Genomic DNA, 16023 nt, shown 5'->3' with positions numbered 1-16023 from the left:
ATGGATCGCGGTTCGATTTAGGCCCATGTCAGGCTGAACACCTCAGTGCCGTGTCTGGAAATGCCCACCTCAGACTTTCCGTCGGCACTCTTGACACTAGTGGGGATCTTCTCACCCTTCCTCTCCAAGACGATCTTGTTGCCAGAGGTGTCGGGCAACTTGTAGAAGCGTCGACCATTACGGCTGAAGAAGTTTTCGAGCTTCTCCTCTGTAACTTCTTCCTCGGATATGGCCCCACGCTCAATGGCTTCCTCGAGACCAAGGAGAACAAGCTGCACGACGTAGGGTTGAGTGAAGACACCTGCAGGGGCCTTGCCTTGCTCAGCAGAGGTCTTGGACTGCAGGGAGTGGGGAGCACTGTCACTTCCACTTTGAAATTGTCAGTACGAAGGGCGGATATTGATATCAGGGTAGAGGAACGACTCACAAGAAGAACTTGTTGTTACCGCTCACGACAGCCTTGACCAGAGCGTCTCTGTCAGTGGGCTTCTTAGGGATGGGCTTGCAAAAAGCAAAGGGGTCGCAGCAGGCCTCATGTGAAGTAAGGTAGAGGTGGTGAGCAGTAATAGTAGCTATGAAACAGTTAGAAAGGAGTGTTCAGCGGGATGGCGAATCGGTAACATCATACCACCAACAGTAGGTCCGCAGGCCTTGACAGCCTCCACTGCGGCAGCGGTAGTGCAATGTTCGAGCTAAATAATTACGTTAATCATAGTCCAAATATTTATTATAAAGGTACACTTACCACAATGCGAAGCTTAGGGAACTGATCGTGAAGTTGCTTCAAAGTGGGGAGAAAAGCCTCCTCCAGGGTGGTGTCAGCTGGGGCAAGAGACTCGAGAGCTTCTCCGTGGATGTTCAAGACTATGATAGTGTCAGGCGAAATTCAATTAAAATAGATAGAAATAACTAACCGATTCCGTGCTTCTCCATAGCAGCAAATGTGTCATAGAACGCTGTGATATCAGAAACACCATTTTCAGAGTTGGTGGTGACACCTGCACGGTGTAAGTAAGTGCTCTATCGTCAGCGCGAGACCAATTGACACCTACCCTGAGGATATAGCTTGACACCTGTGACACCAGCCTCGGCAGCTTGAGCAATCACTTCAGGAGTAACTGAAGGGTGAAGCTTATGGGGGTGAGAACGAGTTTGGGTGCAGGGTAAGGATAGAGACTAACATAGAGGGACATGAGAAAGTTGACATCTTGAGTGATGGCAGTCAACTTGGACTTGTAGTCGAGAACCTGGAATCACTCTCGTTAGAGGAGGTCTGTTAAAAATTACTTAAAGAGATCATACCTGCTCGACGGAAGTGAGAGGAGGGAGCTATTAAAGGCACAGTTAGTGATCTTGGGATTTCAACATCCAATACGGCAACCCTCCATATACACGTGTTTCAAAAAAGACAACATACAAGATTAGGCATACTATTATATTCTATTAGCCTTTGAATACTGAATCTTGTCTATGGAATCCATACACGAATACCGTATCAACTCCACCCTGACGAATAGTTGGGACAACCAAGTCCATCAATTCGCCCTGGCGCAAATGAACATGCATATCAGCCGCAGCCGGCAGTTCAAGACGCTGAATGTTCTTCATCTTTGGGTTTTGAGGTTGATGGCAAAATAAATCTTGAAGGAAAACTTGTCAATGGCAACAACAAATCGAACCTATAAGTGGTGCAAACAAGACTCCAAGTTCAAGATCATACATTAACCGAAGCGCGGGGTGCAACTTTTTTTTACCCCACTAGTGGCACCAGACAGTATGTACATGTCTCGGCGAATGGGCAAGAGCTCAACCGTCGGAGAATTTCTACCAATGATAACCCTAATTTTACAAGCTTCCCGCTAGCCCTCGGGTTAACCAAAAGTCCGATCCCACAGGCGGTGAGAGAAATTTGTCGGTCTGCAAAGGCAGAATCGCAGCCACGGCACAATCCTATCACCAATTCCCAGCTCTACCGTGTTGACACTGCTTTTATCGCGAAGCCGACCGGACTTCCCAGTAGCGGTCTTTTGGCGGAATCGGCGTATTCAACGCCTTGTAGGATCAGGTTGTGGGCTAGGCGCTTGCAACGCCCTTGAGCGCGCAATGGGCCGCAAGCCCAACCCCCTCATCCTCGAGTACTTCGTCCGAGGCCCCAAGCTCAACGACAACAGTAATCGATACCCGCACACGTGCAAGCAATGTGGCGAGAACTTTCCCAAGGGCAGGATCGATAGCCTGACCACGCATATCACCAAGAAGTGTCCTGCCATATCCGAATCGGATCGTATGCGAGCCTGCCTCGAACTCCATGGTATTACGAATGCCCGAGCACCTGCTGAACGACCACCTCCCGAGACACAGCCAAACGGACAGCCAGTCGATGTTCCCAATCTTCCCCAAGGATGGAGCGCCCTAGAAACTCTAGCCGAAGCGTCGCGGCAGGTTGATTTGAACGAGAACAACCGTGCTCAGAGCGTACAAGCTTCTGTTGATCCTTCCGACCCTGCCAACCCTCAACATGTTTCGGATCGCTTCGAGCTTCACGAGCAGTTTACGCTTGATAACCCTCCAGTGAGCTGTGAGACCCGATCTCAACAGGGAAGCAGAGGTATGACGACGTAACATAGGTTATAAGCAGTGTTTCTAACATGTCTGGCAGGTGTGATTCAACAGCCGCTCCCAGGAACCGAGCTATCGCCTGAGGAACGCCTCCAAGCATTGCTTCCCAACAGCGATGCTTCCCCTGACGTCTCAAACATCTCGGTTGCCGTTGCCGCTACAGCTAGACTGAACCCGTCACTTCTCGATCCCCAACTCGTTGACGAGAACGGTTCCGCGACACCACCACCAACAATGGAAATTCCGGCCACAATCGAAACGTCGCCCAGTGCAGTCACCGCGCCTGATAGTGGAATCTCACAGCCATGGGGCGAAATGACATATCTAACAACCGCCTCGCCGGTTTCTCTCATCCACGAACACCCTCCACCACCTATCCAGATGACTCGTGGTGGCATCCGGATGGACACAAGCGACGGACAGCTCAATGGAAGACCCCGCCATGCTCGGTCCCGTTTCACTGCCGCGCGACGCAAAGAGGTCCAAGAGGTCCGTAAAATTGGCGCCTGCATTAGATGCAGAATTCTTCGCAAGAACTGTGGCAAAGGAACACCATGCGATACGTGTCGAAAGGTTCTTGCCCCTAGGGTATGGAGAACTGGCTGTGTCCGGACTAGGCTTCAGGAACAGCTCGATTTATACTCGGCTGGTGTTCAGGTTGTCCTGTCCCAGAATCGCATCAACCTCCTGAAAAACCAGCTAAACATGGCCCACGACGGCACTGTGATAGAAGTATCGCACTTCCCTGAAACCGGCAAAGTCATTGTTCTTGAGGCTATGGTCGCGTTGCTAGAGCCTAGTGACACGCTAGCAGAAATTCGAGGCAGTAAAGAGTCATTCATTCAAGTGATCATGATCGACCAGGATAAAGAGGATGTCCCCGGAAAGGTGGAGGCCTACATGCGCGACGTGTTTCAACTTTTCATCGATAGGGAACCATCCAAGTTCATGCGCGTCACTCTGGACCTCGCACTTCAGCAACTCCAAGAATCGGAGGACGATTTGCTTCGAAAGTCTCTGGAGTTATGGGGCCTGGTAGAAAGTATTGACCGCGAAAGGCAGTGGAATGTTGTCGAAAGACCGGCGAACGAAAATGAAGAGCCTAGACGCATTCAAGAGGCGAAAAGCGAGAACGACGCCGACATCTACACGACTCTCTGCATGCAACTCAATGCAGCAGCAGAGAGAAAGGCCAACAACACGTCCAAGGCACTTTTGAGTGGCATGCATCGTGTCTTGCAGGACAGCAAAGTGAAGGTCAACTTCAAGATGTACCTGACAGCCGTCATTTTCCTCAACTGCCTCGAGAAGTCGACATGGGCTTTCAAGGCTTGGGAGCAAGACCATCTCCGCCCAGGATGGCCTTTGGAAAGAGATCCTAGTGTCTTTACACAGCAGGGCGATAACCTTGCCGGGTTGTTGAAGATGCTTTTAGCAATTCGCAAGGCTCTTCCACAGACACTTCGTGGCGAGACGGGCAAGCTTATCACTTCGGAACAAGATCCCGTGATTGGGGCTTATTTCCAAAGCATCGATCTAGACTGTAAGCAATGCTGTTTTCAATTACTCTAAGCTTGTTGCTGATCTGATATTCTAGATGACACTATCCTCTCCCGACAAGAAGGCTCCCCCTTCTCCCCTGCAGACTCTCGATCTCTAGAGATGATGTTCTGCTCTCATCTTCTCATCACAAACTCGCCCTAAACAAGGGCAGGCGAACTTGATTTCGACTCGTTTAATGGTTAATGACTGGACGGAAAAAGCAAATGAATTTTGATACCACATGAAGCATGCGTGTATGATTAGCCACAGGGCGTTATGGCCGATGTGGTATTTCGCTGTGGAGGAGAAGAAATACACGGTAGATGGAAGTGTAGGACTGTGGTCCGAACCTGGCGTTTACGGCATAGAGAAAAGAAAAGAGAGAGAAAAACACTGTAAATGTTTACCAAACTTGATAAGAAAACGAAAAAAGCCTCATGATTAATGATTAATCTTGCTTCGTCATTGCTCTTTATTTCGCTAAAGTCTCAAATACACCACTTCATTCGACCAAGAACACATTTGAACCCGTAGGATCCATTGTGCTTGTGTTGCTATCGTCCTCATTGTCTTGCTTGTTCGCTATGTTGGGAACACCGGTTTCCAGAGCCTTCTAGGCCGAGATACCAGATATACCGCTATTGTTTCTGCTAGGACCGTGGCCAGGCCGTTTTGGTTTCTTGAAGCAAGCAAATTCGTTCTTACTTGCGTCTCTTAGACGTTTGAGGACAGTGCGCATCTCAGTGAGTTCGCCCTGCAGACGAGCCCGAGCATCATTGTCTGTACGTGCATCGAGTTCTTGGTAAATCTGACTCTGCAGCTCTGACGCTCGTTCAGAGGTGTAATGGCTAAGCGTTTGGGCAACAAACTCGACATCGAGCGTCGCTTGCATTAAAGCTTCAAGAGTGTACCGTGGGCGGCGCCTGAATGCCTCCAGGAGTTGGGTAGATGTCTGCTCAAGAAGGAAGGATAGTACTTCGACTGTGAGGGCTGGCGCAGTAGTGGAGACCTGTGAGTGAACGAGAACAAGCGTAAGAAGAGCATCGTAGACATATGGCTTGGCGACTTGTGTGCGTTGTCCTTGACCAGGGGCCCAGTCAGGGGCTGAGATACCAGACTGAATGACATCGCGAAGCCTCTCAATCGACTGCTTGGTGTAGGATTGGAAGAGACGGTCGTGAATTTGACCAAGGACTTCACGAATCTTCTTGGACTCGTCAGTCAACTTGACGGAGAATGCGTTTTCAAACTGCAGGTTAAGACTGGGCACCACTTGCGATTGAAGTGATGAAAGATTGCTCAAGGTCATAAGCATACGAACGTTCTGAAAAGAAAATGTTAGTGTGATACGATAGTGTAAGCTGGTTATGTGTAACTCACCCTATCTCCCGAGTCCAATGCTCCTTTGCCCGCCATAGACGGCGCTGCTGCTGACGCAAGGGAGCTCTCGTCGTCAATTGACCAGTCGTCTTCGGTCTTCTTCAGCGATCTCTCAGCATTCTCAACCATGCCACTCAATGCCTTGTACAGCGTGGTCACGTATTGGCTGCGAACCATTTGAAGAAGCTTTGTCGGTGGCGGCAAGACAATATCTCCCGAACCTGACCTGGACATGGCATCGGGAATATAGAGGATTTTCTGCATGCCCGACAATACTGATCCTTCGAAAGCAGCAAAGGTGGCTGGCATACGTGTCACATCACCCATCTCAACCGATCGCTGCCAATCCTCGACAAACTTGATGTTTTCAGCATCTCGGTTCCAAGCGGCGCACAATGCTGTGACGCAACGATCTCGAGAGCCACCGACAAGACTTCTGAGGCGATCGAGAACCTGGCCTTCCCCTGACTCAACTGGCTCGATGCAAGCCAAGTCGCCAGCTCCAGCACCAACTAGAGTCAACATTTTTGATAAGTAATGAACACCACTGATGGAATTGGACCATGGGGGCCAGAAAGCCAGCTTTTCCCAAACCTCGCCTCTCTTGGGCGAGGGAGGTGGCATATTGTTGGGATCAAAGTTAAAGCGAGGATCTCGCGGAGATGCCAGCGAGTCAGAGCCAGGAGTCCCCGGGACCGGCGTCTTGGGAAGCGGTGAAAAGAGTAACGAGACATCTTCAGGGGGCATGTCTACGAAGAAAGAATAGGTGTGTTCTCGAAGTAGATCCACCAATTCCACTGCCCCCTTTCTCAACTCGTTGATGCTCTGCTGTGACAGCTCATGGTGATGTCGAGACTCGCCACGATAACCTACAGGAAGGGCAGCCTGGGCAGAACCATTGATAAATCCTTGCACCGTTTGCCAGAATTCTACAACCTCGCCCAGAATTCCTTCACTCGATAGGAGGCTTGTAAGGAACGACAACATCTTTTCCCAGAGTTCTACCACCTCAGGCGAGTCGAAAGTCATGGGTTTGTCCTCGATTACTGGCCGGCCGAGAGCTCGAAGATGTGTGGCGATCGTGCTTGGATTGGGCTTATCGTTGCTGGCTAGCCTGCGACGAAGCACCTCGATCTCAACCTTCATATGATCTGCTGTCGACTGGATTTTGCTCTTGAGATGATCATATCTACTCAGGAGCCAAACCCAGATTGGGTTGTCGTCGACGCCCAATTCCAACAGCAAGCCGATGAGTTCCATATGCTGATCTTGTATGCGACCACTTAGTCCATCTGTTCTTGATACTGTGTAAAGAGTGACAAGCCGCTTCCACACGTCGCGTTTAAACATGCGAATTTGCTGGTCCACGTCATGCCACATGCGCCCTGCTATCAATAATTGATAGAGTTGTGGTTCTGTCGGAGTCTCTTCTCCAAGTTCCTCCGCCAGTTGTCGGCTTTCGTCTGCAATTCTTCTGGCTCTCGTGAACTCGTCGACCAGCGATTCATAGTCCTTTCGCTTGATGCTGTCTGCTATCGAGGTACTCAGTTCCACGTAGTCTTTGAATCGAGTCAGATGGTTTGAAACCGTTTTCAGGTTCTCTTCCTTCTCTCTTCCACCCAAAGCAGGACCCCAAACATCCTCGGCCTTTGCTGAGACTTCGAGCAGCGGACCTTTGATACCCAGAACACCATATTCGCTCTCTTTAGTCAAGGCATTCTTTTTACGTGTATCAGTACCGGGGGATGTCAGAGGATTGTTGATGCCTAGCCCAGCGCCGACCATGCTGTTTCGATAGCTGCGGCGTTGGGCTGCGTTGGAGGGGCCTGGGTTGTTAGGGTCGGGAGGTTCAGCACCTCGATATTTCATCTCCTTATAGACATTATCTATAGTTGCCTTGGCTTTGACGAATCTTTCAAAGTTGGTTTCGACTAGAACCTTGAGTGAGGCTGACTTTTGGTCAATAGACTGTGAGAGGACATCGAGACCGGTGAGCAGGCCTCGGGTATCGGCGGTGGCATGCATCTGAGAGAGAAAGAGCGCAGGCGAAAAGGTTGTCGAGGAAAGGAGAAATCGGTTACCTGATGTAGTCGCAAAGAGTCAATCCATATTCTCAAAGCAAGATGTCATGATGCGGAGACATACGTAGTCGGTGGTCATCTTGGAGGGGTAGACCAAGATGCTTGAGTGTTCTAACAACACTGTCCGTCGTTCCCAAGGGATCTGGTTCGTCTTTTTGCACGATATTCCCGACACCTCCTTGGTCGTCCCCTCGAGGAATATTGCTCTTCCGTTGGCTCACAGCTCTTTCAAGCGCCTGATACCGAGACTGCCTTCGCTTCAAAGTGGCACCCTTCTCATCCTCTCCCTCTTCATCCAGATTTTCCAAGTCCTTCTCGGCGGGCCATTCCGTGGGATATAGCGTCGGAATCTGGTAAAAGTCGAGGATGGTACGTTCCATGTCGGCCATGGTGGCGGTGATAGTGGCCTAATGGTTGGACAAAAAGGGGACGTGTCGCATGCTCGAAAGGCCGCGTTTATGTTACTCTTAGTTGATGCAATCGTGGGGAGCTGTCCCACGAGATGGAGATGCAATGCTGGCGATCTGAATCTAAGCTGTACAATCAGCTGTAAGAGTCTGATCTATCAGGCGCATTGTTGTAAACGATCATCTGTATTAAATGCTGGGAAGGATAGCTAGCCTACCTAGCTCTCATGCATGTGTAGATGTGGCTAGCAATTGAACTGTGGGGGTTTAAGGGTGGCGTTGATAACTGTGGCGGTGCGAGCTTCATGATCTCAACTTGGGCCTGTCTGTGACGTGCATTTCCATGGTTCACGAACCATCAACGCAGTAACTCGATATGGCAAGTAAAAGCCGTGGTAGCGGATGCCCACCGGCCCCTCGTTACTTCGGAGCAAAGCCCTCGAAAATGCGAGCGAGTTGAGAGAAAAAAAAGACAAGCGTAAGTCCGCCCGGTATACGAGGCTGTAGCCGAAAGGAACCCATGGGAAGGCTTGGAAAAGACGCGAAATAGTGGGTAATAGTGGACTTACCAAGGCATTTACAGCGTCCTGACCCGCTATCGCCCGTGGCTACCAGTGGCTAGTTGCCTTTTTCCTGCTGTCAGGCTGTGGCTGTACTCTATGAAAACAGCATTGGCCATTCGGAGTCGGATTTGGCTGGTTTTGGGGTTCAGGTTCATAGGTCAGTTGTTTTCTTGACCTGAGTGAATCTTTCCTCTCTTTCTATTTCTTGTCGTCACGCTTTTCTCATTATACCCTCTCCTCACCTCATTACCTTGCATCATCCCGTCTCTTCTTCTCAAGCTGTACCAAGGTAGTCTCTTTGCTCGCTTCTATTCAAAATGCTGGCCATTCGAGCTCTCCGAACTCCCGCCTCCAGGCAAGCCCTGCGCACTGCTGCCCCCCGCGCTGCCATTTTCTACGTATGAGATCACCACCACAATTTTGCCCGGATTCGCTACAATCTAGTCCGAGCGCCGCAACAACGTTTACTTACTTTCTTACTACAGAACCGATGCTACTCAACCTCTGGCGACCGTGTTGCCAAGTACAACGGAACCAAGGATGCCAAGGTACGTTTTGCGCTCTCTCATAATTCAGCTTTTGAACTCCCAGCGCTCGGCTGGTCCGAGCATGAGGCCGAGATAAAATAGCTCAGTCGCAACAAAATGCTTGGCTATAGCCTCAATTGCAATTGACATTGTACTAACATAATGCGCAGGGCAACTTCTTGGTCAGCTTGATTGAGGGTGACGGTATCGGCCCCGAGATTGCCCAGTCCGTCAAGGAAATCTTCGCCGCCGCCAAGGTTCGTCATGACAACCCGCATAAGTCACCAAGGAAAACAATTCTAACACAGCATTCTCCAGACCCCCATTGCTTGGGAGCCTGTCGATGTCACTCCCATCATCAAGGACGGCAAGACCGCTATCCCTGATGCTGCCATTGACAACATCAAGAAGAACAAGATTGCCCTCAAGGGTCCTCTCGCTGTACGTTCACATGAGCGCATAAACCATGCCACCAGGCGCATCGCACATTGCTCAATGGCTAACATCCACCTCCAGACTCCCATTGGCAAGGGCCATGTCTCTCTTAACCTTACCCTCCGCCGAACCTTCAACCTCTTCGCCAACCTGCGACCTTGCCGCTCTGTCGCTGGCTACGAGACTCCCTACGACAACGTCAACACCGTCCTGATCCGAGAGAACACCGAGGGTGAATACTCCGGCATTGAGCACGTTGTTGTCGATGGTGTTGTCCAGAGCATCAAGCTCATCACCCGTGAGGCTTCCGAGCGTGTCCTCCGATTCGCCTTCCAGCACGCCGAGTCCATTGGCCGCAAGAAGGTCCGCGTCGTCCACAAGGCCACCATCATGAAGCTCTCCGACGGTCTCTTCCTCAAGGTCGCTCAGGAGGTCGCCAAGGACTTCCCCGGCATTGAGTTCGACGCCGAGCTCCTCGACAACAGCTGCCTCAAGATGGTCACTGACCCCACCCCTTACAACGACAAGGTCCTTGTCATGCCCAACCTTTACGGTGACATTCTCTCCGACATGTGCGCCGGTCTGATCGGTGGTCTCGGTCTCACCCCCTCCGGAAACATCGGTGATGAGTGCTCCATCTTCGAGGCCGTCCACGGTTCCGCCCCTGATATCGCTGGCAAGAACCTTGCCAACCCCACTGCCCTTCTCCTCAGCTCCATCATGATGCTGCGACACATGGGTCTTAACGAGCACGCCACCCGCATCGAGAAGGCCATCTTCGATACCCTCGCCGAGGGCAAGGCCCTGACTGGCGATCTTGGCGGCAAGGCCAAGACCAACGAGTACGCTGCCGCCATTATCTCCAGGCTGTAAATATACATGCTTTAGTTTAGATACCTGTCCCCTCACACTAGGGTTTATTTGCGATTTTCCTTTTTCTTTTTTTTTTTTCAGGGTAGTGTACTTCTGAACTGTACCAAACCTAGAACCAGGCACGGCGAAATGATTAAGTTACGGAGTTGCTCTTGATGATATGGGTCAAAAAATGGTTGACGAGAAGTGGTGATCTGTGCCTAAATTACGTGTTACAGTAACGAGATAGTTAACAATTAACATTCCTACTCCGTCTTCTGGTCGCAAGTAAAGATGAAATGTGTGTTTAGTTTCTCTTATTCCCTGCCAGTAGCACAATATCATTCATCATGACTACTTACCTTGGGAGTATAGTTGGAAGATCTTCGAAAGGCCCACATTGACTTATACATGCGAATCCTGGTAGCCTGGCTACCCTAGGGCATTATGATACTATGGGACGAGCAATAGAATCGCGTAGGAAACAATTTGCATATGACTTTCCCTATTTTAGGTTTATTGTTTAGTCAGTGATATATTACTAGGAGGCCCTTTGGGGGCGTTCAAAGCACATATGTGCATTCTGTTCCACGAGATTGTTGCCAACCCTGACACTGACGTGCGAAGACAATCAACCCACTCAATTCATAAGTTAACTACCTATATTTTCTACTTCACAGACAGACGCCTGTGCTTGACTTGAAGCCCATAGATGAGAGCATTGCATCATAAGTTATGTATGAGCACCTCTGGTATGCACCCACATGTCCAAACCGTTCTACTTGATTGATCCCCTGAATCAGCTCCAGCTTCCCAGGACCCATATGCGCCATCCTACCGCTGCAAGTTCAACGGCAGCATCAAAACAAATTACGCCTCAAAGGTAGCTCTGCTCCATCACTTAAAGCCGGCCGGATCGGACTTCTTTGTCAAAAATCTTAACACCCCAGACCTCATAAAACTGGAGGACTCCAACAGTCTTGAGTCGAAGTCTCTTTCCACAATTCGAGGCGTCGTCATCTTCATCCTCACTTTCGCTATCCGAACCCCAGGTTGGCAGTACAGGAAGATTAATGCTACTGTGATGAGGGATCGCAGTAGCCTTCTCCTTCCCCTTAGCCCGTCTCTTTTCCCCTTCATCTGGCACGTCTGTAGGGCGAATAACGCGATCGAGCCGGTCATCCTCCATTGCGATCCACTCCAGCTTCAGCTTGGGGTGGTGAGAGAGGTTATCCACGATAAAGTTCAAGATCTCGCGCATGACCCATATACATGTGTCGTTATTCCTGAACCGGAGGATGTTGATGGCACGGAGGTTGATAAGTCCTGAGAAATATTGCATGAAAGCGTGCTGCGATAAATGTTAGCGAAATCTAATGGCGACTACAGTAAACTTACCACCGCGTGGATGTTCATACTGAGAGCTAGCTCCTCGAGCTGCACTCCACGATTGCAAATAAGTATCATTGCTTTCTGGTTCGCATCCCATCCGCTGCTGTTTGATTCGTCTTTGATCATCAGCCTCTTTAAAGTGTGCATGTGCTTCTTTAGCACCAACCGACGAATCTGATCGATAGTGACGGTAGTCCGTGGCGCGAAACTTTCGGGTTTTTGTTTAGCACTTCGTTCCAAAAGGAATAAATCATGCAATTCTTCAAGTTGCGACATGCAATTCAAGAATGCGGTCGATACATTGTCAGTAAAAACACTGCGCAGGGCCAGAGGGGAGGTTTTGTTTTCCTTGGAAAGTAACGTCCAGATTGGCGCTTGGTTGCCAACATTGAGCAATGTCAGATTCTTCAAACACTTCAAGTCAATGGCCCTTGAGAGAACAGATGCTTTGACTGGAATCAGGTGGATGCCTAGTGTCTCCAGTGCAATGCCTCTAGTATCTCGCAGATACTCGTCGATTGACCGCTGTGATTTATCCCTACCATCAACCTGAGATTTTCCACAGACCTGGTTCTTAGCCTCCTTTATCTCAAGGTGGGTGGTTTCTATGGCGTCCTGAACGCGTTTAGTCCTCTGGCTCATTTCTCTGAGTCGGGTTTCCGAGTCCTTAATTTGATCGAGTTCCATGACTGTGCTCTGGACAGACATTGCCTTGACCTGTTGAACAAATTCATCTTGCTGTTCCTGCAGCTGTTGCAATTCCAACAGAAGTGACTCATAATTCACTTGCTGCGCAATCAAGTTCGTGCCAACTTTGTCCAGCCCAATGGCTGAGGTTGTCTTAGAATTTGTCTCCTGATCCTCTGAGTTGGTAGCCGAAGAACATGCTGTGTCTGGCTTTTCGGATTCTGCGTGTTCAATTTGTTTCTCCTCTGGCTCTTTTCCTTGTTGCTCATCTGATTCTACTTCGAGATCGTCTACAGTATCGAGGTGCTCGATATCAATATCGTCCGGTGATAGATCGCCACTCGATGCTTTGCTCTTGGGTCGCATAGCTAAGTTGGGAGTATCGACTGGTACTGAGCTCGCCTGGTCATTCCCGTCACTTGGATGCTCTTCATCTTTAGTCACGACAGTAGGACTTTCCGGCGAATCGTTGGGCTGTTGAGAAGGACGCTCGCCCGAGTCCACATATTTCCTGGCTGCTTTCTCGATGATATCTAGAATATCTTGTTGTGCTGTAGAGATATCGCGTGTACCATCCTGTGCCATCAACCTTGCCGATACGCTGCGAAGAGATGACACAAATTCTTCGCGGGGATCCTCAGAGCTTTCGTTGCTGTCGGCTTCTAACCCTTCCTCCTGACTAGTCGCTGCTTCGCGGGGACTCTGATTGAGCGCAGGCTTTTTGAGTATGAAGGGTTCGACATCGAATATTCTTCCGAGAATACCCTCCTGAAGTTTACGCTCCTCCTGAGAGCGGAAAGCTTTTGCCGGCCCACTCGCATCAAAAGTGGTGCTTTGTGAGACGGGCACTACTTGGAACTCATCATCAACATCTGAATCATCCGGATCCGAATCAGGCGGTGGTCGCCTGGCCTGCAGCGCCAAAGAATCTGACAAGGATAGATGCAGCTCTGTGAGGGTAGCGGAGGAATTTCGGATGCAAGTCTTGAGCTCCGTAGTCAAATCAAGATTGTCTATGTCGAGGACAGATAAACTTTTCAGCTTCTTAAAACCTGAAAGTGTCGGAGGCTCCTGTGATTTCGAGTCGCGCTTGCTCGCTTTGGATTTCGGGAACTGCTTCGAGGTTGGCAGCAGAGGAGGAGGCGGCGGAATCACTGACAGAGTTGTCATGGGACCAGCCAAGGTAGCAGTGAACATTGCTGGGGGTGGTCCTAGAGGAGGTGGAGGAATATCTGACCAATGGGCCGAAGTTGCAGGGAGGTCATCAATGCTCAGAGGAAGTGGAGGCGGCGTCATGTAGTATGTTTCGCCAGCCTGAAAACGGATGTGGAATTTAGTTAATGTCTGGATCTTATGAAGCTCACGATAGACAGGCCGGCTGAGTTCAACACGAATGTTCCACCTAGTGACAGTGTTAACAAGAAAGGATTGGAACAACACTAAAAGTCATCTGCCGTGAAACATACCGAAAGGATTCAAGAGATCTCGCCTTCTGTAGCGTCAAATATAATAAGGTATTAAGGAATTTACCACAGCTTGTGCTGTATAGATACGGTTTATATGCATGCTCAGCTTTGACGCCAGTGCTAACTGTATCCATAGACAATTCCCTTAGATGCTTTGCATAATTGTAGTCGCTGGTGGTGAATGTATCCAGGCCACCTGCGAGGCCATCAATTGGCGATTCGAATCTCACATCGTCGTCGTCGGGGAAAAGGATGTTGAAGCTGCGATAGAGCAAAGCAGAGGCAAGCTCACGGAATTGTTGGGAAACCAGAGCACAGCAGATCAGGTCAGATTGAGAGCACTGCCAAGGTGTTAGTAAAGTCACGAGGCGGATGGCATTGCTCAGACTTGGTACGAACGTGCGATAGGATGTCCCGTTGAATCTCTGCTGGGAGATCATGAAATGTGAGTGAGCGCATGGGCGGGGTGACAGCCCCATTGCCAACAACCTCCTCCGCAGCCATGATGAGCGTGGCAACTAGGCTGGCTCAACGAGGATGAGAGCAGGCAGTTCGGAGCGGATAGGCAGATGGTGGAGGAGAGTTCAGTGCCGAGAAGCGAGCAATGCGATGAATGAATATCAATATTTGCGATGCGACCAGGGTTTGACCAGGTAGTAGGTATGCGCCGCGCTGATGGGGATAGAGATGGGGATGGCATGCGCCGATGTAGGACGGACTCGAATGGATAGCGTCGATCAGCAGGAGCTAAGTCGGAGGCTATAAACTGGGGCCGGTAAGAAGGAGGAAGCCCATATTCCGATCGAATGGATGGCGCACCAGAGAAGGAGTCTCTGATTGTGAAGACGATGGATGAACAGAACGAAAAGAGGCGAGGATGGAGGAGGAACAAGTCAAGTGAAGTCAAACCAAACTAAGCCAAGTCACATCAGTCTGTCGCAAGCCGCTTGGTGTCGGGGTAAGGATGCCTAGGTCCCCTAGGTTGTACGCAAGGTCTGAGGGGTCAACGTTAGTTCCCTTTATGGAGGTGGGCTATGAATAGGTGCCGGGATTGGATGGACGCTCTGTTGTTTTGTTGTTAATGGCGGCTGCGGGGCGGATTAACGATTCCCAGGTGCATAAGATCTGCCTCGTTTGTTAGTGCCAGCCGGGCAGAGCTGAACGAATGCCTACCAACCTCCAAAGGGACCTGCAGGGCTTGCAAGGTAAGGAAGAACTACCTATATATAGGTCCAACATTGAAAATGTGTTGGAAGTTATAATCACATGATGCTTGCTGATTGGAATTTGTTTACTGTACATAAAAAGTCTCAGATCAACCGCCTGCCCTTTACCCGGCGTTGTGTAATGGCAGCAATGGAAGTTGACTGTTTCTTTGATAACTTGGAAGATATCAATCAATATGCTAAGTGACACCAACATATATGAAAGCCCAATCAACCCCTGCTTGCCGCCTATTCACTGCTGGGTCCCGACTTTCCCGTGATTAGACACAAAGGACAGCTGCGATGCTGTGTTTATTGCAGTACAGTGAATATATCCACGAGTTTTGTTAGATCGGGTCCTTCCAACCAATGCTCCAGAAAATACATGAATGCCCACGTCACTACCTGGTTACCGAGAACCAGAGGAGAAAACTAAATTAAAACCCATGTTGGCTAAGCCATCGTGCGAATCTACCCGACGTTGTGCCTACAGTAGTTTCCTGGTCGTTTATTTATAGTCCGATGTTGAAGAAATAGCATCTGCTAGCTGTTCATACTGAATACCTTTCTATCGTATATCGGATTAGACAGTCACAAGAATTCAGATACAAACATCATATGCGGCATAGAGCTTACATTAGCTCGTGTTCTCAAGCACAATCCAGTTAAGTGCACACCCAGCTGAACCTGGGGTAACTCAGATATCAGCCTCCCATATTAACACGGCCTTTAGAGCAGGGGGATGTTTGTATTATTATCCATAATGCATGTGAGTCAGTGTACGGTATATCAAAACGCTGCGAGGTACTCTGTAGAGAAAGGAAAGGGGTTCACGATCGCCAGGTACAGTGAATGGGTCGATCATGT

At 49.7% G+C, this 16023-nt stretch overlaps 5 protein-coding genes across 5 annotated transcripts, besides 1 other annotated feature; 2 read left to right on the top strand and 3 right to left on the bottom strand.

Annotated features, from left to right (window-relative positions):
• Positions 1–17: 17 nt before the first annotated feature.
• FPSE_05853 (uncharacterized protein) lies at positions 18–1608 on the bottom strand (the record flags this gene model as incomplete). The annotated part of the gene is made up of 10 exons (XM_009258971.1): positions 18–369; positions 428–572; positions 629–692; positions 746–864; positions 915–998; positions 1053–1131; positions 1182–1247; positions 1303–1329; positions 1418–1430; positions 1484–1608. The coding sequence occupies 10 exons, from the start codon at positions 1606–1608 to the stop codon at positions 18–20; spliced, it is 1074 nt and encodes a 357-aa protein (XP_009257246.1).
• A 495-nt stretch (positions 1609–2103) lies between these two features.
• Positions 2104–4323, top strand: FPSE_05854 (uncharacterized protein; the record flags this gene model as incomplete). The annotated part of the gene is made up of 3 exons (XM_009258972.1): positions 2104–2608; positions 2660–4162; positions 4217–4323. The coding sequence occupies 3 exons, from the start codon at positions 2104–2106 to the stop codon at positions 4321–4323; spliced, it is 2115 nt and encodes a 704-aa protein (XP_009257247.1).
• A 451-nt stretch (positions 4324–4774) lies between these two features.
• FPSE_05855 (uncharacterized protein) lies at positions 4775–8011 on the bottom strand (the record flags this gene model as incomplete). Its single annotated transcript, XM_009258973.1, has 3 exons — positions 4775–5485; positions 5542–7622; positions 7687–8011. 3 exons carry the CDS (start codon positions 8009–8011, stop codon positions 4775–4777), a joined length of 3117 nt encoding a protein of 1038 aa, XP_009257248.1.
• Positions 8012–8909: 898 nt separating this feature from the next.
• On the top strand, positions 8910–10427 carry FPSE_05856 (uncharacterized protein; the record flags this gene model as incomplete). Its single annotated transcript, XM_009258974.1, has 5 exons — positions 8910–8990; positions 9078–9140; positions 9290–9376; positions 9438–9560; positions 9636–10427. 5 exons carry the CDS (start codon positions 8910–8912, stop codon positions 10425–10427), a joined length of 1146 nt encoding a protein of 381 aa, XP_009257249.1.
• Positions 10428–11307: 880 nt separating this feature from the next.
• Positions 11308–14455, bottom strand: FPSE_05857 (uncharacterized protein; the record flags this gene model as incomplete). Its single annotated transcript, XM_009258975.1, has 4 exons — positions 11308–11757; positions 11805–13887; positions 13952–14292; positions 14351–14455. 4 exons carry the CDS (start codon positions 14453–14455, stop codon positions 11308–11310), a joined length of 2979 nt encoding a protein of 992 aa, XP_009257250.1.
• Positions 14456–14840: 385 nt separating this feature from the next.
• Positions 14841–14882: a microsatellite.
• Positions 14883–16023: the final 1141 nt, after the last annotated feature.

The sequence above is a fragment of the Fusarium pseudograminearum genome, chromosome 4, assembly GCF_000303195.2.
Source record: "Fusarium pseudograminearum CS3096 chromosome 4, whole genome shotgun sequence".
Classification (NCBI taxonomy): Eukaryota; Fungi; Ascomycota; class Sordariomycetes; order Hypocreales; family Nectriaceae; genus Fusarium; species Fusarium pseudograminearum.
This window is presented reverse-complemented; position numbering and strand designations above follow the sequence as displayed.